Below are 24,108 nucleotides of genomic sequence, written 5' to 3'. Positions count from 1 at the left end.
GATAATGTACAGTTTAATGCATATCAAAATATAATATAATATAGGCTAATGCTTGAATACTGAACCCGAAGAGTGGTGTTTTGTGTGATCTGTCTATCTGAAATAAACGGAAGATAAAAGTGAAGTCAATCTCCTGCGAGTGTAAAGTTAAGCGCGCACTGATTGTTGAATCCCACTGAAGTGTTTTTGCCCTGAGCTCATGGGGGGGCAGATGCTACACAAAGGCTCTTTGTTACCCTCGTCCAATCACACACACACACACACACACACACACACACACACTGGAGGACAGGACAGAACAGCTCGTTCGTGTGCGCGCATGCCACGCGCGCGCCAATGGAAGAGCTCGGTGCGCGCGACGAGGGCGGATCTTGCATTTTGGATGCGGTGCGATGCACGCGGGCGTGCGACGCGTTATAACCAAGCCTTCATTAGCCTACATAGGGGTTATTTATGAGCTAGTGCGCGAGCGTTGGGTGTGATCGGCTCACGGGCTCAGCATCATCATCATCCCTGATGTGAGTTCAGCGGGATTCAATGATGGATACACGGGCCACACCTGTGCATCAGCTGCGTAACCTGCGGACCTGTTGGAGACCACCGGGTCTCTACAGCCCGGCGATGGCGCTGTGACCACCGGGTTCGACAAAGACCTTATGGGGCCCCTTGCGCATCAACTGGATTATCAAAGCTCGGATTCAGACTGGGTTCTGTTCAGACTTCAGACTTCTCTCAGTGTGTGTGCGTGTGATTTTAAGACAAAGACCCTGAAACCGACGCGCAATGGATGCGGTTCGGCTGGACCGGCTCGACGCACCGGCGGAGAATGGGAATGTGTCGCAGTCCGAACCGCACAAGCGGCTCTCGCAGGTGGACACGGTGGTTCTGCCGTTCCTCGGGGGGTTCGGGAGGTATCAGAGGCGCCTGGTGGCTCTAACGTGGATCCCTGCCTTCCTCATCTCGTTCATCCAGTTCTCCGATCACTTTCTGCTCGGTCAACCGGACAGGAAGTGCGTGCGCGCGGGGAACGGGACGGGCTCGGAACGGGATTTATTCGTGGATCTGATCGGGAACGGCACTGAGAACGGCTTCGTTACGGCGTGTATGTGCTCGGAGTGGAGGTTCGAGCTGCAATCGGGACTGCAGCAGAATGTGGTCACTAAGGTAAGATCTACTGATGGATGCCCTTGGAAAAAGGATTCCCTCCGGCTTGATGGAAAGCTTCCATTTAAAGGAATAGTTCACCTAAAACATTTTTTTTTTTTTATTCCGTCATCTGTTAAAATTCAAATTCTGTCGTATTTACTCACCATCGTGTACTTCCATACTCATATGACTTGCTTTCTTCATTGGAACACAAAAGAGGATGTTTAGCCGAACATCTTTTAAACAGTGTTTAAAAGAACAGTTATTTTCTATACAATGGGAGTGAATGGGGACTGGAGCGCTTGAGCGGTGAAAATGCAGCAGATTGTCAGCAAATAACAGCTTGAATTTTTTGGTCTATCTGTCATACAATGGAAGCACATTCCGCCATATAAGAAAAACATTATTTGGGAAATCATATTAAATGTCTTAATAATGACATTAAAAGACATAGTGAGATAAAAAGGCAACATTTTGACGTGCTAAGTCATAAAAAGTCAAAAACTGTCAACTTTTTGTGACTATTTATCTCCTAATTTAGAATTTTGTGACACAATTTCAACTTTTTTGTCTCATAATCACAGTGTTTTAATATAAAAGCATGATTGTAGGAAATGGAAATTAGCTTCCCTAACTTTATGAAAACTATTGGCCAATACATTGCAAATGCGTGAATCGCCTTAACAAATTTCATCTTGCGTTTGTCTGGAATGACAAACAAACCAGTGACAAGACAGTAAACTGGTAAAAGACTTTAAATTTTGGGGGTGAACTATTCCTTTATATCCTTTAACAGGGACATCTGTGCAATACACTGGAAACGTAAAGGATCTTATATTCTTTATTAGCAAAACTAACAGACGGTTTGATGTTTACTATGATGAGAAATCACATTGCATGTTATATTTGTGGCCTACCTGAACATGCACTTGAATACACACCAAATCTGTAAACATTTAACATCAAATCAGCTGGTATTTTCCCTCCAGTTTTAATATGAATAAGTCACAGAACTAAAACCAATTTAGTTGATGAAAGGTTGCATTGATCACCGTTAGTCATGTAAATGAGGTATTTAAACAGCAGTGTCACAGGGTTATGAGTGAGCATCTCTTCACAGTGTGCATATCAGACGGAGAGCTCAGTGTTACACCCAGACCAGACCGGAGCAGATAACGTGTAAATGTGCAGAGAGAAACATGCAGATAACATGTGTAAATGTGTACTGTGAGGCCCAGAAACTATAATGTGCGTTTAAAGGGACTGCCAGATTGCGAAAACAGTTCTGCGAATGTCTTTGCATGCTGAGGGACTCCATAATATAGACATCTATGCATGTGCATCTCGCGCAGAACTAAAGCTTCTGTCACATTATCTCACACATTTCCCTTCAGAAGATGCACAAGCTTTCCTTCAAACTCAGTCGTTTATCTACGAGTCTGACAGAAGTGATGCACAGCGTTTCTTTGGCCGAATAGCTCTCTCTCTCTCTCTCTCTCTCTCTCTCTCTCTGTGTGTGTGTGTGTGTGTGTGTGTGTGTGTGACCTTTCTAACAACGATAGTCTAATCTTTACTGAGTGTGTGTTAAAGAGGTTAATTCATTCATTCATGTAAACAAATGCTAACGAAGCGTTCTGGGCCGTTTGCTGTTTGCTGAGGATGAGACACACACTGCAGGATAGAGGATATTTACTCACTTCTATATGCATTGGTCAATTTCTAATCAAATTTGTCACGTTTCAATGTCAGAAACACAATGTCCTTTAAATGTGGAGCGAGTCATGCAGGATGCATTTGATATTTTAGGCCCTACTTGTGTTTGTGTTTTACTTTTTTTACGTAGGGATTTCTCAATCTTTAATCAATATAAAGAAATAAATTATAGTTTGCATCAAGAAGATGTTGCATTGTGACATTGTTTTCGTGATATTTGACCACATTTCACCACCAAATCTTTTATAAATCGGCTTTGAGGTTAAATCTGATTCCCATTATTCTAATTGTTTTTACTGCATTACAATAGAAAATACTCTAATACAAGAATTTAAATACTTCCATCATGTATAAATATTCCAATACATTTATTTGTACACATTACAGTAATTAATGCTTTCTTTTTTTTAATTCCCGTTAGGAAAATGATATTTATTCTGGAGAAAAATGCTTAACTGCATGAAAATAATGTCACAAAACATTATATATTTAGGGTGAAACATCACTATATTCTTGAGAGGTTACACCATATATTTCATATTTTAAGTACAGGCCTGTATGACTTACTGGATATCACATTTTGATTTGATTGACAATTATGGTGCTATATACAATAAAAAATTCAGACACCAGACATCATTTTTAATATATTTTTTTTACTAGTGTGTGATCAGGACACTATAGTTAATTTATGTAAGTGAGGAGAGCAAAGTAAAGTAAACTGTGACATATTATACCCAAACATTCTTCATACACTTTGAGCTGATCATGTTTTGCTGAAGTGTTTTTTCTTTAATTGCTAATGCTCTTTTCACACACAGACTGAACACAATGAAGCATTGCTTGGTGATTGGTTGAGCTAAACTGGTATTATCTAATTGTGTAGTTAAATTTAACAGCTGACAGATATTCAACATAATTCATGTGTGAGACGGACAAAACCAGTCAAATATCAACTGAGTTCTGCTCATATTTTATTACCATTTTCTAAACTATAGCGAATAAACTGTGATAATGTGAGAAGTGTTGAAGGCGTCTGGTTCGACTGTCAGTGGTCATGTGATATTTCTGTATCAATCTGTGTTGTTTTGTTTGCAGTGGACGCTGGTGTGTGACGGAGAGTGGAAGGTTCACATCGCCAAGTTCTCTCTGTTGGTCGGGTCCATTTTCGGGTACTTGCTGATGGGAGCGATGGCAGACTGGTACGTTACCAAACATGTAGCCTGATGGTTACGGTCGTATATATATACTGTATATATTCATAACTCTTACTGTTAACCCTGTCAGGTTGGGCCGTATCCCAGTTCTGCTGGTGTCGGTGCTGTCCGTGCTGGTGTTCGGGTTAGCCGTGGCGTTTTCCGTGGATATGGCCATGTTCAGCACGCTACGCTTCTTCGAAGGATTCTGTCTGGCGGCCATCAGACTGACCCTTTACGTCCTGAGTGAGTTTTATTCTCTTCGCTTTCTGTCGCTTGAGGTTTCTACATCTATATATATATACATATACACACTACCAGTCAAAAGTTTTGGATCAGTAAGGTTTTCTATGTTCTTTTTTGTATGCTCACCAAGGCTGCATTTATTTGATTTAAAATACAAAAAAAAAACAGTAAAAATTGTGAAATATTATTGCAATGTAAATCAGCTGTTGTCTATGTGAATATACAGTAAAGTGTAATTTATTCCTGTGATCAAAGCTGAATTTCCAGCATCATTACTCCAGTATAGATGTAGAATATAAAGTTCTAAAGAACAGCATTTATCTGAAACAGAATCTTTTGTAACTTTATAAATGTCTTTACTGTCACTTTTGATCAATTTAATTAATCCTTGATGAATAAAAGTATTGATTTCTTTTATTTCCTTACCCCCCAAAAAATAAAATAAAAATTCTTACTGACCCCAAACTTTTGAACGGTAGCGTTTAATGTTACAAAAGCTTCTATTTCAGATAAATGCTGTTCTTTTCAACTTTATATTCATCAAAGAATCCTGAAGAAAATTGTACACAACTGTTTTCAACATTGATAATAATCATAAATGTTTCTTGATCATCAAATCATCATATTAGAATGATTTCTGAAGGATCATGTGACACTGAAGACTGGAGTAATGATGCTGAAAATTCAGCTTTGATCTCAGGAATAAATTACACTTTACTATATATTCAAAATAGCTGATTTACATTGGAATAATACTTCACGCTTTTATTGTTGTTTTTTGTTGTATTTTTAATCAAATAAATGCAGCCTTGGTGAGCAGAAGAGACTTCTTTTAAAAACATATAAAATCTAACCTATCCCAAACGTTTCACTGGTAGTGTATATATATAGACCAGATTCAGAGGACCCAAGAGTGCAGGCAGGGGTGTAGATAATTGAATGAGGTCAGAAATATACAGGGGAGCGAGACCATGAAGGGCTTTCAATGTGATGAGAAGTTCCTTGTATTGCACACGGAGACGTAGCTAATGTAATCTGCATAAAACTGGAGTAATGTGGGAGGATTTCTTGGTATGTGTGAGGACCCTGGCTGCAGAGTCCTGAATATATTGGAGCTTATTAAGTGTTGTAGTGGGTACGCCGAAAAAGATGAAATTCCAGGAGTCTAGGCGGGAAGTAATGAAAGCATGAACTAGAGTCTCAGCATCATTGATATTTAAAAACGGACATAAACGAGCAATATTCCGGAGATGGAAAAGGGCAGAATGATGGTCCTTTACATGCAATCACATCATTACCACATGACACAATCTGATTGGCTCTGCTGATCCTGCAGCCAATGAGATTCCTTGCTCAACATTTAAATAGTCTGGCTGATTGTTTGCTGTAAGCTAGTCCTGCAGTGCTGTCTCATTCCTCGAACCCCTCCACCTCCCCAGCTCCACCTGCCTAGATCTGATACAGGATTTATGTATGTCTGTTTCAGAACGGACGTAAACGAGCACTATTCCAGAGGTGGAAAATGGCAGATTTGGTAAAGAGAGAAAGGGAGGGAAGAATAAAAAAAATATACCCAGGTTTTTAACAGTGCAGGAAGGTAATACTGGCAAACCAGCAATATTAATATTATCAACACAGAGACGGGATGTAAACCAATCAGATGTATATTTGTTTCATCAGTGTTTAGTTTGAGAAAATGACTGGACATCCATGCATTTATTTCATTAACTCTTTCCCCGCCATTGACGGAAATGTCCGTCTTTCCGTGTTTTCACTGTTATGCGGTAGGGGGCGCTATGACACATCTTCTGAAAAAGTACTGAATATCCTGGTCAAAACCGAGCGGCAACCTTCCGGTCTCTCTTAATAAGGTTTTTTTTTTACAACTCATCCATTTAAATTATATTAAGCCTTAAAGATCTGCATAATTAAGGGCGTGGCCACTTGAGTGACAGGTGGATTGCCGCTGATGTCACTACTAGCCGTTTGTCTGCTGTCTGTTAGCGTCACGTCACCTCAGCTAATCCGCCTCGCTGCACATTTACGTTTATCTGGGAGCGACACGACGGCCGGCTTCGCCCACTTAAAGCTTCAAAAATGCTCTTCAGAAACCTACGGGTGACGTCACGGACACTACGTCCATTATTTTATACAGTCTATGATCAAAACACGTGTGAGGAAGATGCGATATCATATGCAATCATATGCACATGTAAAATAAAGCGATCATCAACATTAAACAGCATATAAATCAAAACTGCCTAATGTTACTGACTGAAATGTTGACCCTATAGGCCTGTGAAGCTCGATCTACTCCATCTGTGTTCTGATCATCATTCTGAACCTGATCTGGATGTAGTCTTTGACAGAAACTTGATTTTCTCAATAAATCAGATTGATAAAAAAGAATGCATGAAACTAGAATAACACTGAGAGAGGGTCTGTTCTTTTTTTTTATATATTGCATGTTCAGATATTCATACAGCAAAATATTCTGGGGGCCATGAAATAGTTGGTGGGGAAAGAAGCAGTGCATTGGGAACGAATGTTATCATTTCATCTGCATAGCAATGAAAGTTAAAGCCATGTTGACAGGAAAGGAAGCATGCAGATGATGAAGAGTAAAGGTCCAAGAACAGAGCCCTGTGGCACACCGTGTGAGACAGGGGCCGTAGTGGACTTAGCCTGACGGATAGAAATGTAATGCTGATGGTCAGACACATTGGAAATGAACCAGAACAGGACAGTTCCAGAAATACCAAGAGCAAAGAGAGTCGAGAGATGAGAATACTGTGAGAAATGGTGTCAAATGCAGCAGAGATGTCAAGGAGAATTAAAGTGCAGATGGAGCCCGAGTCGATGGGCATAAGAAGATAATTTACAACCCAGAGAAGTGCCGTCTCAGTGCTGTGGAGAGTGCACAAACCTGATTGGATGCATTCATGAAGGTTGTGTGATGACAAATAGTTCTGAAGTTGAGCAGCAAGCACTTTCTCAAGCAGCTCAGAGAGAAACTGAAGATGCAAATGTGGTCTATAATTGGCCGTGTCAGAATGGTCGAGGCCGGGTTTCTTTAAAACAGGGGTTAACAAAACCAGTATTAAGCAGTTGGGAAATGAGAATTGGAATGGGCAGTGAAATTACAGAAGCACACTTTTCTAGTAAGGCAGTCGGGCCGGCTCAAGATGACAAGAAGACGAGTTTGATGGCTTGATTAGCTCTGAGATATAGGCTGAGGTGGGAGGGTCAAAGTTAGTGAAGGTGACGGGAGTGAAGGTCCTGTGAGAGAATAGGAGAGGACAAAAGCCCTATTCGGACGGGATTGGTTTAACATGGAGAGGTGGGGTAAAGTAATAATCCCGCCTGAATGTGCATGTCAGTAAAGATGACGGCGACTTTTACCTTCTGTGAAAAGGTCCGGAAAAATGTCCTCAGGTAATGCTAATCCCGTGCGAATAGACCCGCTGTAAATATTAGTAAATATTCCATTATTTCCTGTTTAAAAGTAGTTTTTCACATTTTTTTCAAGTATGGAGACGCTTGAAAAAGCATTCAGTTGCGTTCTAGTCGCTGGGACGAGTCTGTGGCAAAACTCAAGTGTTTTCACACCATTCACTTCAGAAAGAAGATCGACAGCACTTGTTAGAGGCACAAAACATCTTTTAGCGTTAGATAAGTCCCTTTTTACCAACACAATCCAATCTGAAGTTAATTAATACATCGTTCGACCGGACTTTACTGTTTTATATATATATAAATATAGGTTTTGTGTGTTTGCTTACGTGATATCAGGAAGCAGCGTAATACACACATGAGGACAGGAGTGACGGCGGTGTGTAAATCGAGTTACTCTCCCACTTCGGCTAGTTTACTGAGATCTCTTATCCCGTGCGAATTGGCCATTAATATTACAGACGTCCTGTGGTAAAATACATTACTCCATCTACACTTGTAAAACGAATCCTGTACGAACAGGGCTACAGACCTAAAGAGATTATATATACTGAAGTGTAGAAATGGCTCACAGAGCTCAGCTGAGTTACTCGTGTCAGGTTAGTAAGTTTAATGACTATGCAAAACAGCGCTTTGGGTCGAGAGGAAGCATTACTAAAAAGGGTAAAGTCGGAAAGGTGAGTTTGCACAGATCTGGAAAACAGCAGTGGATTCACAGAGTTGAGGTTACAGTAAGTTATGATGGATTTCAGCCTAGAAGAGGCAATTCACGGTAGAGTTTAGTTCTATGAAAAGATGATCAGACATACCAATTTGAGAATCAAGCACAGAAACATTATGCAAACCAACAGGACAAAGCAAGTGTGTGACCTTTTGAGTGTGTAGGAAAATCCACATGCTGTAAGAAATAAAAACATTCGAACACTGGCTTAAGTCCATGGGATTCTGCATGATCAGTTTCAACGTATATTGAAATGACCAAGTAGTAAAACAGAAGAAGCTGCTGCATAAACAGACATGCATTATCTCTGTATCAGATCTAGGCAGGTGGAGCTGGGGAGGTGGAGGGGTTCGAGGAATGAGACAGCACTGCAGGACTAGCTTACAGCAAACAATCAGCCAGACTATTTAAATGTTGAGCAAGGAATCTCATTGGCTGCAGGATCAGCAGAGCCAATCAGATTGTGTCATGTGGTAATGATGTGATTGCTTTTAAAGGACCATTAGCCTGCGTCCTCTAGTTTCATGAATGAAGATCTAGATATATATATATATAAAAAAAGTTTTGTATATTTATATTTTTTTATGAAAAATATTAAATTAAATACTACATTTAATTATACATTAAGAATAAGAATAGCAAAAACAAACAAACAAACTAAAATATCTGACATGAATAAAGCCTTAAAGTAGTCCTTATTTTATTTATGCAAAATATAATTTCATACTATAGCCTATTCTTTTGATTTTGGGGTAAAAAAAAAAAGTTGCTGTAAGCCCAGGTTCTCCTTTAAGCACACAGTTTAATTTATGTGATCCGTTTAATTCTCTGTGTGCTTTAGAAAGTGGTTTTCTGATGAGCAAACATTAAGTGATGCTGATTAAGTAGCTTTTACAGAGGCCGGGGGAAGCTGTGTGTGTGTGTGTGTGTGTGTGTGTGTGTGTGTGTGTGTGTGTGCGTGTGTGTGTGTTCAATCGCCAGAACACCTCTGAGTTCATTAATTTACTTTAATGGAGCTACTTTCTGCTTCGCTCAGACCCCGATGACATTTGAAGTCTGATGCTTTACGGCGCCCAATTTTCTCAAAAGCTTTTTGTTTATAATAGATATCATAATGATTTACAAAGGGAACCATAACGTCAACAAGATTTTCACTTTCATAAAAGATTTTTTATGGTGTTTGGCCTCAAATCAGGTGAAAAAAAAGACAAAACTCTTAAATGCATCTTCAGAATAACCTCAGCAACACAGAATAACCAGCATATCTTCTCTGTTTAATATCCACTCGTGACGACAAATTGATCTGTTGGGAGTTTATTTGGACAACTGAGGAGCAAAATGAATGAGTTACTCACACATAGACACACACATGTTGTAGTATAACGTTACACTGTGGTCTGTTCTTGACACTTACAAAGGCTGCATTTCATTTGATCAGAAATACAGTAAAAATTACAGTAAGAAAACAGTTGTGGGGCACCATTGACTTCTATAGTATGATTATATATATATATATATATATATATTTGTTTTTAATACCTTCCTTTGTGTTCAATAGAAGAAAGACATTTATACAGGTTTGGAACAACTTGAGGGAGAGTAAATTATGAATTATTCTTGGGTGAACTGTCTCTTTAAGTACATCTTTATATGTAATTTTTCGTCATTTATTGTCTTTGAAGTATAGTTGTAAAATGTACTGAGAAGCATTTATGGTAAACTAAAATATACTTTAAATGTCATTTCTATTGAATCTTACATGTCATGCATTTAAATATATTTGTGTTTTACACATTTGTAATGATAAAGATACAATTTACTACATAAAAAAATAATATATATATATAAAATCTAATATAGAATGGATCTCCTGTTTTTTTTAAAGTCGACATGAAACAGAAGTTGTGCTCGTCTTTTCTCCACTATTGTGACGTATATCCGAGTGAAACCGCTTCAGGAACAAGAACAAATGTGGGCAGGGCTTGATTTTGTCTGTGGGAATTGATTGGATGGTTGTGGTTTGCTATTGGCTGATCTCATGTGAGTGACGGGTTGCCCCGCCTCGTCATCAGAGAAGAGAAGAGATGCTGCAAGGTAGTACAGGAGGGAGGGGAAGAATTAACGAGGGAAAATTATGAGGAACATGAATTTAACAAAAATAATTTTGTGCATAAAAAATAAGAATTGTCCATTTGTGAATTCATGACTTGAAGTGTCCTGTTTTGATTCTGTGGCGATCTCTCCGTCTCTCAGGGATTGAGTTGTGTTTGCCCAAATGGCGTTTCTCCATGACCATGATCGCCAGTCTGATCATCGTGGGCGGGCAGATGCTGATGCCCGGTCTAGCGGCGCTGTGCCGTGATTGGCAGATTCTTCAGATTGTAATCATCGCTCCATTTGTGCTCATGCTGCCGTATGTCTGGTAAGACTCTCATAAAGCACAGAAACACTAGTTCGGTTCTCCTACCAATGCATGCAACACAAAAAAACTAAGCTATTATTTGATAAAAAATACTGCAATACTGACTGCAATGCATGGAAATAAAATCCAGTTTATGAGGAAGAACCGACCCAGCTAACAGGGGACGTTCTCAGAACATTAAGGTTCTCTCAAAGTCATGAGCAAATGTTCTTCTAGGAACATTAATAAAACACTCGTTTAAAGTTATCTGGTCTTTATTAATGTGTGCTTTAAAAATATCGTTCACGGAACGTTCTTACCTGAAGCGTTTCGTCTGATGTAGCGTTTTTAAATGTCGCTACTAGTTTCGGAATGTTCATTCAAACATTCGAAAGTAACATTCCGAATTAGTCTGAAGAATGCTGAGATGGAATGTTTCCTTTACATTCGCATTACATTTAAAAAACGGGCCGGTTTAAAGCAACACAAAAGAACTTTTTTTACCTTAAAATAATGTTTCCAAAATCGTATCAGTGGTTCATCAACTCGTAACAGGGTGAACGGCACTTCTGCATTCGCTCTGCGGCCCTCTATCGGCTATAACCGCACTATACAAGTCTGCCAGATCGGGTCGCGGATCTGTAGTTCGAATGAGACATAAAAAAAACTACAAATTTGACTTGCTTTACGGCAAGCGTTACAATAGTCATTATTTAGTTTTTCTTCATTTCTGATGTCGCAATACATCATACTTTCATAAAATCATGCGACATACTCTACCTTGTCTGTGGACATCTTTATTTACCAAAGCCGGTGCTGGATAAACAAATAGCGTGCGTGCGACGGTAGGCTGAATTATTTACAACAGCGGTAATGGACAATTCCGCTTCAAACCTGTAGGGGGACCGCAGAGGAAAAGTTCTTTAGTGTTGCTTTAAACGTTCAGAGAACATTCAGAAGTAACGTTTTTATAACCTAATGGGAACGTTAGCAAAAGCTTGTTAGAACATAGGGGAGAGCGATTTGTGTAAATCCACTTCGGGTTCAGAGAATTTATTTTTTCCCACATCACGTCTAGTACAATTATGTGGTTTTGTTTCAAGTATAGAGTAGAAGATCATAGTTCTAATAGGGGCTCATTGTAACTCAGTGTGACAACATGCCCCGCCTGCACAACTGGGGTTTAGATCAGCATTAAACAACCATATCAACTGTTAAATAACAGATATAAGATTAAAAACAACATCAGGTTTGTCTAATCTGACAGAGATGAAAAATTAGCATAAGAAATTACCTTTTGCTATGGTTAAATAAATGTTCAGTGATATCCTCCAAAGATTTTTTAATTTTGGCTTTTTTCCTTTCTCTATAGTGTTGATATGGCAACTAAGTTTCATCATGCTGGCATGAGTGTAAAGTTTTAAACCGTGTGTGTGACAGCTAGCCCTGCGTTGGTGTGTGCCCTGCTCTCCCCATATTAGTTAGCTGTGTAATCACCAGGTTTGGTGAATTTCACCATTACATTTTTTAGTAGCAAGTAAACTTGCAGTGTGCTCTCATGAAAATGCGTCTGTAATGCGTCCGTATCATATGCACGCGAAAACTGCGTATCATATGCGCGTTAAAACTCATTTTCGCGTATAAATTGCACGATAAACAATGTGTGCTATACAGACGCATTAGTGTGAAACGTGATATCTAGATGCTGAACTGTTTTCCACTGTATTTTCAGACAGATATTTTGACCACAGTTTCTCTTCATACTTTAGTAGTGTTTTGTTTTCTGGAACCGTTTGCATTAATTGCTGTGCCGTATCTTGAATGAGGTTTTTGTTGCTTTGGTCTATAATCTATTTCAAATGTAACCATCCTGAAACAACACATACAAAGAAGACGGAAACACTTTACAATAAAGTCCAGTAGTTAATTACCTAAGTCAACATGAACTAAGAATGAACAATACTTCTACAGCATTTATTAATATTAGTTAATATTAATTTCAACATTTACTAATACGTTAATATTAGTTAATACTAATTTCAACATTTACTAATACGTTATTAAATTCAAAGGTTGTGTTTGTTAACATTAGTTAATGCACTGTGAACTAACATGAAGAACCAATGAACAGCTGGATTTTTACTAACTAACATTAATAAAGATGAATCAATACTGTAACAAATGTGGGTTACACTTTATTTTAGTGTCCTTGTTACATATGTTACATGTACTTACCGTAGTAATAACAGTACATTATGCATAATTACATGCAACTAACCCTAATCCAAACCCTAATCCTACACTAACCCTATAGTAAGTACATGTAGTTAATTAATATTACTCAGTACTTAAATATATAATTACACTGTAACAATGACACCTTAAAATAAAGTGTAACCGACAGAGAACTAACGCTCCGGTTCTCGTGGTTCTCGTGTCAGGATGTTTCCCGAATCCCTGCGCTGGTTGTTGGCCACTCAACATTACCAAAGAGCCAAGAGACAAATGTACCGAATCGCCCATAGCAACAGCGTCGACACGGCAACCGACCCCAGTGGCATCCTCTCAGGTGAGCTCGCCGTCGCTGAGGTGAGATCAGTGCTTTACCTTGAGGATGATGAGGATGATGATGATGATGATGATGGTTTATAGAGCTGGAAGCAGAACTGCAACAGAAGCCAAAGACGTCGTGCGTAACGCAACTGACCGGCACCCGAAACCTGTGGAAGAACACCGTGGTCCTGTGTGTGAACTCGTAAGTGTCTGTGTCTCCAAATGCACCTCACAATATTCAACTCAGTTCACATTTATATGTACAGCGCTTTCACACACACATCGTTTCAAAGCAGCTTTACAGAAAATGCATGAGTCCATATTACAATTTACAGTGATCTGAGGAAACTGTTATGCATTTCAGAAATGTACAAAATCACAGTTAGCGAAAAATGTATTAATTTAATTAATTTAAACAATTATGACAGATAGAGCGATCTGAAACACTGATATATCAGAGCTCATGTTAATCACCTTTGGAAGGAAAGTAGATTTATAATCAGAATTTCTAAACTTGAATCTGTTCTGGGATTGTTTTCTGTGATCTAGATCAAGGGCTTTCAGTGTTTAATGCGCCGCAAACACACAGATATCAGAGACCCTCTTCCTAACATTTAATTAGCAATTTATACTGTGGAAAAATTACTATTATAAATAATTATAATTACTAAAATCGTATTTGGTAGATATTTAGTTTCTATTCTTGCATTGGTACTGTTAGATTTGCTATTTATTTACTTATTTTAATCACTTTTTGTATTTTAGTCAATTTGTTTTGTATTTATTTTAATCTATATTTTATTTTAATCTATTGTTTATTCATTTTAAACTAATTTTATTTATTTATTCTAACCTTATTCTAATTTTATTTTTATTTATTTTTACATCTTTACACTGTTTCTTCTCTACATTTTAATGTAAATTTTTTTTATAATTTTAATATATTTTAATCTAACTATTATTTATTCTAAACTTATTTTAATTTTGTTTTTTTACATCTGTCCACTGTTTCTTCTCTACATTTCTAAAAAAAAATTTTTTTATTTGTTTTATTATAAATTTGTTTTAATCTAATTGTAATTTATTCTAAACGTATTTATTTATTAACATTTCTATTTGAATCGATTTTTTTTCATTTGTTTTTTTTATTTGAATACGTTTTTATTCATTTATTTATTTAAATAAATGTTTATGTATTTGTTTTAATCTAATTGTTATTTCTTCTAAAAGTATTTATTTATTTTAAATTTTTTTTTTATTTACTTATTTTACTTCATTATTTCTTTACATTTCTTATTTTTCTACATTTCTAAGTTTTATTTATTTTAATTGAATTTTCATTCATTTATGTTGTTTAATTTGAATCCGTTTTTATTTATTTATTTTAATCTTCTTTATTATTACGGATATATTTGTGCATGTATTACATCTCTAAACGACTCCACGGACTGTGCAAAAAGTGGCTCCTAGCGGCCAAATTCTAAGAAAATTCTCAGAGTCATGACGTTTTCTTAGAATTTCCCCTAAAAGTGACACGAAAATCCCAGTTAATATAAAAGCTATTCCTCAAGATTCCTAGCGCTTAAAAGGGCTCCTAAGGCGAGATCTGCTAAGAGCAGGGAAGAGGACTTTTAGTGGCTTAGGAGTTCCCCTAAGCAGCTGCACAAAATGGCAAAATTCCTTTTTTTCTCCATTTTCTGTGTTTGTAGGATATTTGTTAACAAGCCTTCATAAATAGACCAGCCAGCAATCACAGACATTGATCAAAGCTGAGCCGTGTTACCCTCGTTAAGACCACACTGAGTTGTAACGTTGCAATTTCTACTTCATTAAGGACAGCCCCTTGAGATAGGCCATCTTGTTTTCAATGGGGTCCATATGGGAGTGAAAGTACAAAATATGCCAGCTAGGATATTAATATGAGCAAATAAGACACGAATCATTATTTGAACAGGGTGTAATGAGCTTAAGTTTTCACATATTTTAGATTCTAATGTTAGGCTATAACCCCTACAGCTTACTATTCATTTTCCAGATATTTTCTTGAATGTGAAATATTATTTACAATTACAGTCTGCATAAGATTAGAGTGTATAATTATGTTTATTGATTTGAGGGTACATCCTTTGCTCATTATCACCAAAAGTTTATTTTCATCAAACTTGTAGGATCAACCAATCACGGCTTTTGAAATGATGACTCATACCTAGCAACGGGGTCAACCACACCTCCTCACTAAGATAGGATTTTCCATCCATTCCTTGCTCAGAGTTCACTGAAAATGTTCTGGAATCACTTCTAAGCTAAAACTCCTGGCAAGGAATTTTTGGGTTAAGTTAGGAGCTCTCTGAGAGGATTCTCAGAATCTTTAGGGATACGGGCCCAGATCTAGACGATGCAGGTTTGCACTAACAGCGACGGCGATTGGCTTTCAGTACGAGCTAATCATGGCTCGTCCGTTCTCATCTCAACACAAAATCAATGGTTCTTTCTTCCTCTCAGGCTGACGGGCTACGGCATCCATCACTGTTTCGCTCGCAGTGTTCTGGAGGAAAGCGAGTCTCACCTGCATTATTACGCAGTGGCTGCGATCGCCTTCGCGTCGAGTGTGTTGGTGTTTCCGGTGGTGGGAGGATTCGGCAGGAGAGGAGGACTACTGACATTCATGATCATCACAGCGTTAGCATCACTGCTACAGCTCGGCCTGCTCAACCGTACGTACACACACACACACACACACACACACACACACACACACACACACACACACACACACACACACACACACTACTGACATTCATGATCATCACAGCGTTAGCATCACTGCTACAGCTCGGCCTGCTCAACCGTATGTACACACACACACACACACACACACACACACACTACTGACATTCATGATCATCACAGCGTTAGCATCACTGCTACAGCTCAGCCTGCTCAACCGTACGTACACACACACACACACACACACACACACACACACACACACACACACACACACACACACACTACTGACATTCATGATCATCACAGCGTTAGCATCACTGCTACAGCTCGGCCTGCTCAACCGTATGTATACACACACACACACACACACACACACACTACTGACATTCATGATCATCACAGCGTTAGCATCACTGCTACAGCTCGGCCTGCTCAACCGCACGTACACACACACACACACACACACACACACACACACACACACACACACACACACACACACTACTGACATTCATGATCATCACTGCGTTAGCATCACTGCTACAGCTCGGCCTGCTCAACCGTACGTACACACACACACACACACACACACACACACACACACACACACTACTGACATTCATGATCATCACTGCGTTAGCATCACTGCTACAGCTCGGCCTGCTCAACCGCACGTACACACACACACACACACACACACACACACACACACACACACACACACACACTACTGACATTCATGATCATCACTGCGTTAGCATCACTGCTACAGCTCGGCCTGCTCAACCGCACGTACACACACACACACACACACACACACACACTACTGACATTCATGATCATCACTGCGTTAGCATCACTGCTACAGCTCGGCCTGCTCAACCGTACACACACACACACACACACACACACACACACACACACACACACACACACTTGTGTTTTGTCCTCTCACTGTGTCTTCTTTCTCCTAATACAGTGATCGGGAAGTACAGTCTTCGGCACGATGCAGGTAAAACTAAAGAAAAAGTATGAGTTGTTTTATAAAGCAGTGGTTCTCAGTGGACATTTTTTTGTTTATATTTGCTAAATGACTCTCATCCTTCCCTCACACTTTGTAACACATCTTTCCCTCGTGGGTCAAAATTACCCGAAGCCCTAAAATTATACTTCTTTTTTTTTTTTTTTTTTTTGTCCAGAAAGCTTATTTTGTTTTATTTTGATAATATTTTTTCATTTTTTTTATGCAATTATTTTTATGGGAGATTTGTTATTATTTTTTATTTTATTTACTTTTAAATTACTAGATTTTAATCAATAAATAATAAATAAATAAATAGTAATTTAAGCACATTCCTCGCATTCTTTCAACTTAAATTCTAAATAACTTACAATTTCATGCATAACCCTTTTAACTCAGCTCTAAATATTTTACATTGGGTGTGTTTGCAGACCTCTTGTGGAAAAAATTATAATATAAGATGATTTTTCATGATTTTAAGGCCTTATATCTCTATATGGAGCAAATGAGCTGTTTTCACTGGGTCCTAAAGTCACACAAGCTACACATGTAGACATTATAAAATATTTTATTGGTAAAGTTAAAGCATTTTTAGTTAGAATTTTGAGCAATTTTTAGGTTTTTCTATGTGTACTCAAGCATTCCTCACATTCCATTCATTCCTATGGGGATCAAACTGATCCGTGAGGGAAGGATTTGTTACTTTTTTTTATTTAAACCACAAAACTCCTCGAATCCATTCAATTTTTGTTTGTGTATTCGTGATTCAAGTGCGACAAAAGTCCTGGCGCTTAAAAAAAAAAAAAAAAAAAAAGAGTTTCGGGTCAAAATGACCCGAGGGAAGGATGAGGGAATGACTGATGTTCGGTCTTGGGAAAAAACCCAGTTGAGAACCACTGTTTTAAAGTATCTTAAGTGTATATATAATTATGGAAGCCTGTTTTCACTTTAGTAAGTAAATAAATAAATATAAAAGGTAATTGCGACTTTATTTCTTCCTTTCCACAATGTCACTTTATTTTTACTCTATTTCAAACTTATTTTGCCCTCTGGTGCTCTATGGTCATTTTTGACCCAAATTTTGTTACATTTTGAGTTAAAAAAAAACTCGGAATAATTCGAAACTTGGTAAAGGTTTTGGCACTAGCTGCGTGAACACACAAAACAATCATGGACATGATTTGAAAATGTTAAATGGTCCGGAGAAAAAAAAAGTAGTCACACTTGCGCTCCTTGAGGTGAAGATGAATGGGGAACGAATATCATCTAGTGGAAGCGTTCGGTACTGCGCCCAAACAAAATCTAATTTAAAAAGCTCATTTTTTGAGATATCAACCTCAACTCTGGAACTCAACATGTTTAGATTTATGGCTTTGATTTTTTTTTTTTTTTTTTTTTTTACGGTTTTAGCGTACACTTTTTTCACTTTAGCAATAATCTGCCAAGTGTCTTTAACTCTTTCCGCACCATTGCCGGACTTCTCCAGCTTTCCGTGTTTTCACTGTTATATGGTAGGGGGCGCTATTACGCACATTCGGAATGAGTACAGAATCTCCGGATCAGAATACAGATACAAACAAGAAACAGACGCACAGTGTTGCTTTTTTATCAAACTTGCCCACATTCAAGTTTTGATTATAATTTTTTTTTAAATGCATGAAGCTAAAATAAAACTTTTTTTGGTTGTTGTTTAAAAGCAGATGCTCCGTTCTTTCTTTTGATATATTGCATGTTCAGATATTCATATTCATTTATTATTCAAAATATTCTGGGGTCCACTAAACTTAAGTCTGTCCTTTTAAAGCATTCACAGTTTTAGTCATTTTCAGGTCTATGCTCAAAAAGTGAATAAATAGATTATTTCTACTGCATAAATATAATTTAGTACCATAAAATTGAACATTATCGAACTAAAATATAGTACATTAATTTCATAGAAATAAAAAAGTGGTCATTTTTGTCCGACACGTGAACAGCACCAGAGGGTTAAACTTAATCGCACAATTTTTACTTAAACCAGCAGAAATGGGCTTCTATATATTTAATATTTTTATATACGTCTTATTTTTCTTGTTAAAACGATCAGTGATGACTTGGGAAAGGAAAGGGCTTCGTCTATAAAAACACAAGCATGCATGTCTGTGTACAGTCAATCACAACATGTTGGCATAAATTGTTACATTGATTTGAATGCAAATATTTTTCTATAAGATATATTTAAACATTTATGTGCATGTTATTAATTTCACAACATGCTCAATGTCAGTTATTACCCATGTTGCTACAGGGGTCATTAGACAGGGAAACCCTGGATCTGTTTGTCGAAGTGCCTGTGGTCTGAAATGTTCTCTTGTCTGTCCTAGTTCTGCGAGACACCCTGAATCGGCGCTTCTCGTACGCGTTCTCCATCATCGGGATGTTCTCGTCTCACGCTGTCAGCACGCTCAGCATCTTTTACTGCGCAGAGATCACACCGACTGTCATCAGGTCAGCACACATCAGTCTGTCTGTCGGATCACTCTTAAAGGGGTCAGCGGATGCACAAGTCACTTTATACGGCGTTTGCATTTAAATGTGTCTTTGAAAAAAATCCATTCACTCCTTTTTTTTTTTTATCCTCAAAAAGCCTAAACACTTTAAAAAATCAAGCGTTTGGATTTTCTAAGCAATATGATGTCATATGGCTTATGCTCCGCCCACAACCACTGTCCCGTATTAGCATATTTCCCATATTAGCATATTTCCTGTATTAGCATATTTCCCGTTCCCGTATTAGCATATTTGCCATATTAGCATATTTCCACCAAGGCATCACTTTAAGCCCCTTTCACACAGCGCGTTGATCCTGGGATATTGCCGTAAAATTGCTAGAGTGCATTCTGTGTGAACGCAAACACGTCCCGGGATGGATGCCGGGATGGGGACCTGGTAACATTGCCGGAATCAGTCCCGGAATGTGCCTGTGTGAACAAAAGCCAGGACCAGTGCCGTAAGGGGTATTTTGTTGCTCTTAGAAGAAGGTTTGTGTTCGTCGTCAACAAAGTTGATCAAAATCTAGAAACTGGAATGAAGCCGAGACCAGGAGCTCCTCACTGTCGGCGCTGAAGCTGAGAGCGTTTATAAAGGTTAGTGTACGACCGAATCCGGAAGAAATGCTGGAGCGTGGTTTCTCGAGATCGAAAGCTCAGATCATTAGTAAACTTAAGATGCTGCGTAAAAAAACCCAACAAGTGCACGACTATAACGGAAAGAGCGGAAGATTAGACTGGCCTTTCTACAACACATCCTGACGTCACGGGTCTTTACGGGATCTTTACGGGATGTGTGTGAACGTACTCAGATTCCGGAAAATCACTGGCAGTGTGAATGAACCAAAATCAGACGATCCCGGGACACATTATCCGTGTATTTTCCGGAATCTCTGTGTGAAAAAGTGTCTTGTGTCGACAAGTGTCACGCCCCACGGGTGAGCAGTTGCTCATTATCGTTTACAGAGACATGCACTGAAACAGGTCGCTGTGAACAGTGTGAAATGTGCGTCCGAAGACCCCTTTCAAGAGACGGTGACTGTACACACACACTGACTGCAGTTTACAGAGGAAGAACAACCAAACGCACTCATTTCCATGAGAGTTTGGGAACAGTACAATGTCCTATTAATTAAGGAGCATATTTAATCATCTTTGTTAACGTTAGTTAATCAAAAATACATCTCATATTCATTGTTAATTTGATATACGCTGCAAAAAATGCTTTTCTTACTCAGTATTTTTGTATTAGATGAGTAAAATGACATAAGATATTATGTCCTGTTTTCCGGGGGAATGAATCAAATTTAAGTGAACTGATGCTTAAAAAAAGCAAAATGATCTGCCAATGGGGTCAGAAAAATAATGTTAATTCAAACAGAAACAAGATTATTTATTTTTTCTTACTCCATTGGCAGATAATTTTGCTTGTTTTAAGCAAAAACTCTCTTAATTTTTTATTTATTTCCTCAGAAAACAAGACTTAATATCTTATGTAATTTTACTACTTTAGTAAATGCATCTTGATTTAAGAAATGTTTGATATTCGGACTGGAAACAAGACAAAAATACAAAGTAAGAAAAGCTTTTTTTTTGCAGTATACCAGGTCCATACAATAATAGTAGCTAACAGATACAACTTTTGATTTTAATAGTGCATTAGTAAATGTAGAAATTAACATTATATTAATTGTAAAAACCTCCTCCTTCAGCTCATGTCTTTTTACTGTGATATCTTTACTGATTTTTATCAAGTAAACGTAAGAATAACTTTGATATTGTTAGTAATACTTTGAACGATTTCACAAATCAGAAAACACGAGTCTATTTAAATCTAGAATGGCCTGACTAGATGACTTTTTTTTTTTTTTTTTTTACTTATAATCTGATTTAAAACATGTGATTTTCTATTTTCACGGTCTGTGTGTTAATTGGGAATAGACGTTAAACATGAAGAATGCCTATTTTACACATTCCTGACTAGCCGACTTACCAATGGGTGAAAGGACAACAGCTTTGTTTGATAATGCCAAATGTCTGTTACCAGTAAAAAGTGTCTTACATTAATTTAAATATATCTAGTCAGTGAAAGAGTGAAAGCATATTCATCTGAAATAATTCTGTGTTTTCCGCTTCAGAATCATGAATATTGTTATTCTGGCGTCTCTATTGTTCTGAGCTTTGGCTTTCCAGCACCAAGTCCAAGACTATTCATTTACACACACAACGTAAAACAAATGTAGCATTTTTTTGTAACCTTTTATCATATGTCTTGAAGTATCGCAACAATATCATATCGTGACATGAGGGAATCGTTACACCCCATTACCTGATCTTCGGCGTGATGAATGTGTGTCTTGACCAGTGTCTTTTGGTTTGTCGTCGCAGGGGTGGCGGCGTGGGTCTGGTCCTGGCGAGCGCGGGGTTCGGCATGTTAACAGCCCCGCTCATGGAGCTCCACAATCAGAAGGGTTTCTTCCTGCATCATGTGATCCTCACCTGTTGCACGCTGCTCTGCATCATTTGCATACCGTTGCTACCGGAAACCGCCGGCCAACCACTGCCTGAGACTATCGCTGAGGGGGAGGGGCTTCTGAGGAGGCCCATCCTCCCCGGAGAACAGCACCACCTCCTGGCCAGAACCGAGGTCAGGGAATACTCACGCGTTCAGGACACGCCCCTTCACCAGGTCGTCACCCCCGGCAACGGCTCAGTGCCTAGCAACAGTACAGCCAACGGCGTGAGGACTTCATGACGGCATTTTCTAAGAACGGCCAATCGGAGAACAGTGTGAGCGATCGGTTCGATTGAAAAGAAAAGAGTTTCATTCGTACTCCGCGTACGGAGACGGACAGATGTGCTGATAACGTGTCAAACGCCTCATTAACCAGCAGAAGAGAAACTGAAGATGTTATTTTAAACTTGCATTCAGCGAAAGGAGTTCTATTTTTCGAACGGCCACTAATTTAACGTCACCGAACAACAACCTCGTGGAGGAGTTTCACTGATTTGAATGTGCTTTTTTGTAAGTTTGGTAAATGTTTGGTATTTATTAAGGACAGAATGGCGACGATAAGGAACGACGGGCCTCATTCAGGACACGAGTGAATATTTTTTGTGTCCCAGGGCTTGAGTTTCGGAGTGGAATTGCGCGTAGTTTTACTCATTCCTGACGATTTTGTGCTCGCACCCAGTGTCAGTATTAATTTTTTTTTTTTTTTACTGCTTATTGCGCGTAAATACACACAAAATAATGTCAAAAGGCGAGTATTCCCGTCATGTTTTAAGTGAATGTAAACAGTTGAGAAAGAAACCGCATGTGTAACAGTGTAATGGAGCCGTGCGTCAGGTCTTAAAGTGACAGTAGCCTAATATTCCTGCTGCCAAATCACGAGATGATATTAAAAATATCTATATGGCAGTTTTCCCCCATGCTATCAATGTCAAAACTGTGGCCAGTAACTTTAGTAACCACTAGCCAGACGTTAATGTCAAGCCCCGGTTGTAATGCTTTCCGTTCAAAGGAATGGTGGTCGAGAGTTTTGCTCACGTTTCATGAATGAAGCCCGTCGTGCTCGTGCGCACCTCACTATGTTCAGGTTTTTTTAGTCTGTCTGTTTTGCACTAAAACTAGAGAAGCAATCATGAGTCGGCCAGATGAATCTGAACTGAACTGGACAGATGATGGCTTAAAAAAATACAACAGCACAACTTAATGGTCTGCTCGTAACATGTGAACATTCACAAACTCAATAACCTTCATCTGGTGAACAGTTACTGTGGTGGGAAGTGTCATGGGTCATATCGCACATCAAAATCACGTTTGCATTGTGACACATTTTCCTCCCGTATTATTGATGTGATGTGAAAAATGTCAAGTGTTTATGTACTATTTTAGTATTGTACTGGCTTGATGTTTGTTATTTGCTAAGTAAGAACATAAATGCATTTCAGTAATGAGAATTTAATGACAATCATCAAGAATAAGAAAAATAAGAATAATGTGCAGATGCATTATGCTAATTTAATTTTGCATTGTGCTAATGATAATTTAGGAGGAGGGGAAATGAAAATAAAGTCACAATGCATAAATATTATAATATCATTTTATTGATTTTGTAGTGAAATGTGACCCAGACACGCTTTCATGACATTTACTCAAATCATAAACGTGAACTCTGGTTGATGTGGAGCAAGACCACTAGAAGGGCTGCTGAGTGTTTTCATGTATATTTATCAATTATTATTATTATTATTAATGTGTAGAATAGCTGTGGAGTAACTTGAACATCACAAAACTCCTGTTCATCCTCAAACTACTGAATATAGAACCAAATTAAGAAAAAAAAAAAGAAGAAAAAACAGCCTCCCTAACTTATAGCAGGACATTAATGAAACAT

General features: G+C 38.3%; 1 protein-coding gene across 1 annotated transcript; it reads left to right on the top strand.

The window, feature by feature from the left end:
- The first annotated feature begins 509 nt into the window (after positions 1–509).
- LOC311304785 (solute carrier family 22 member 23) lies at positions 510–23,687 on the top strand. The gene is made up of 10 exons (XM_084432020.1): positions 510–1,164; positions 3,958–4,061; positions 4,147–4,301; positions 10,729–10,897; positions 13,318–13,445; positions 13,529–13,631; positions 15,932–16,143; positions 17,139–17,171; positions 19,544–19,667; positions 22,097–23,687. Exons 1-10 carry the CDS (start codon positions 784–786, stop codon positions 22,461–22,463), a joined length of 1,776 nt encoding a protein of 591 aa, XP_084288146.1. The 5' UTR covers positions 510–783; the 3' UTR covers positions 22,464–23,687.
- The last annotated feature ends 421 nt before the right edge of the window (positions 23,688–24,108 follow it).

This window comes from Rutilus rutilus, assembly GCF_951802725.1.
Source record: "Rutilus rutilus genome assembly, chromosome: 15".
Classification (NCBI taxonomy): domain Eukaryota; kingdom Metazoa; phylum Chordata; class Actinopteri; order Cypriniformes; family Leuciscidae; genus Rutilus; species Rutilus rutilus.
This window is presented reverse-complemented; position numbering and strand designations above follow the sequence as displayed.

Excerpts from the sequence above, each read along its gene's own strand:
- LOC311304785 (XM_084432020.1), top strand. The coding sequence starts at position 784 with ATGGATGCGGTTCGGCTGGACCGGCTCGACGCACCGGCGGAGAATGGG. Across the intron at positions 1,165-3,957 it reads AGCAGAATGTGGTCACTAAG|TGGACGCTGGTGTGTGACGG; the intron begins GTAAGATCTACT and ends TTTTGTTTGCAG. Across the intron at positions 13,632-15,931 it reads GTGGTCCTGTGTGTGAACTC|GCTGACGGGCTACGGCATCC; the intron begins GTAAGTGTCTGT and ends TCTTCCTCTCAG.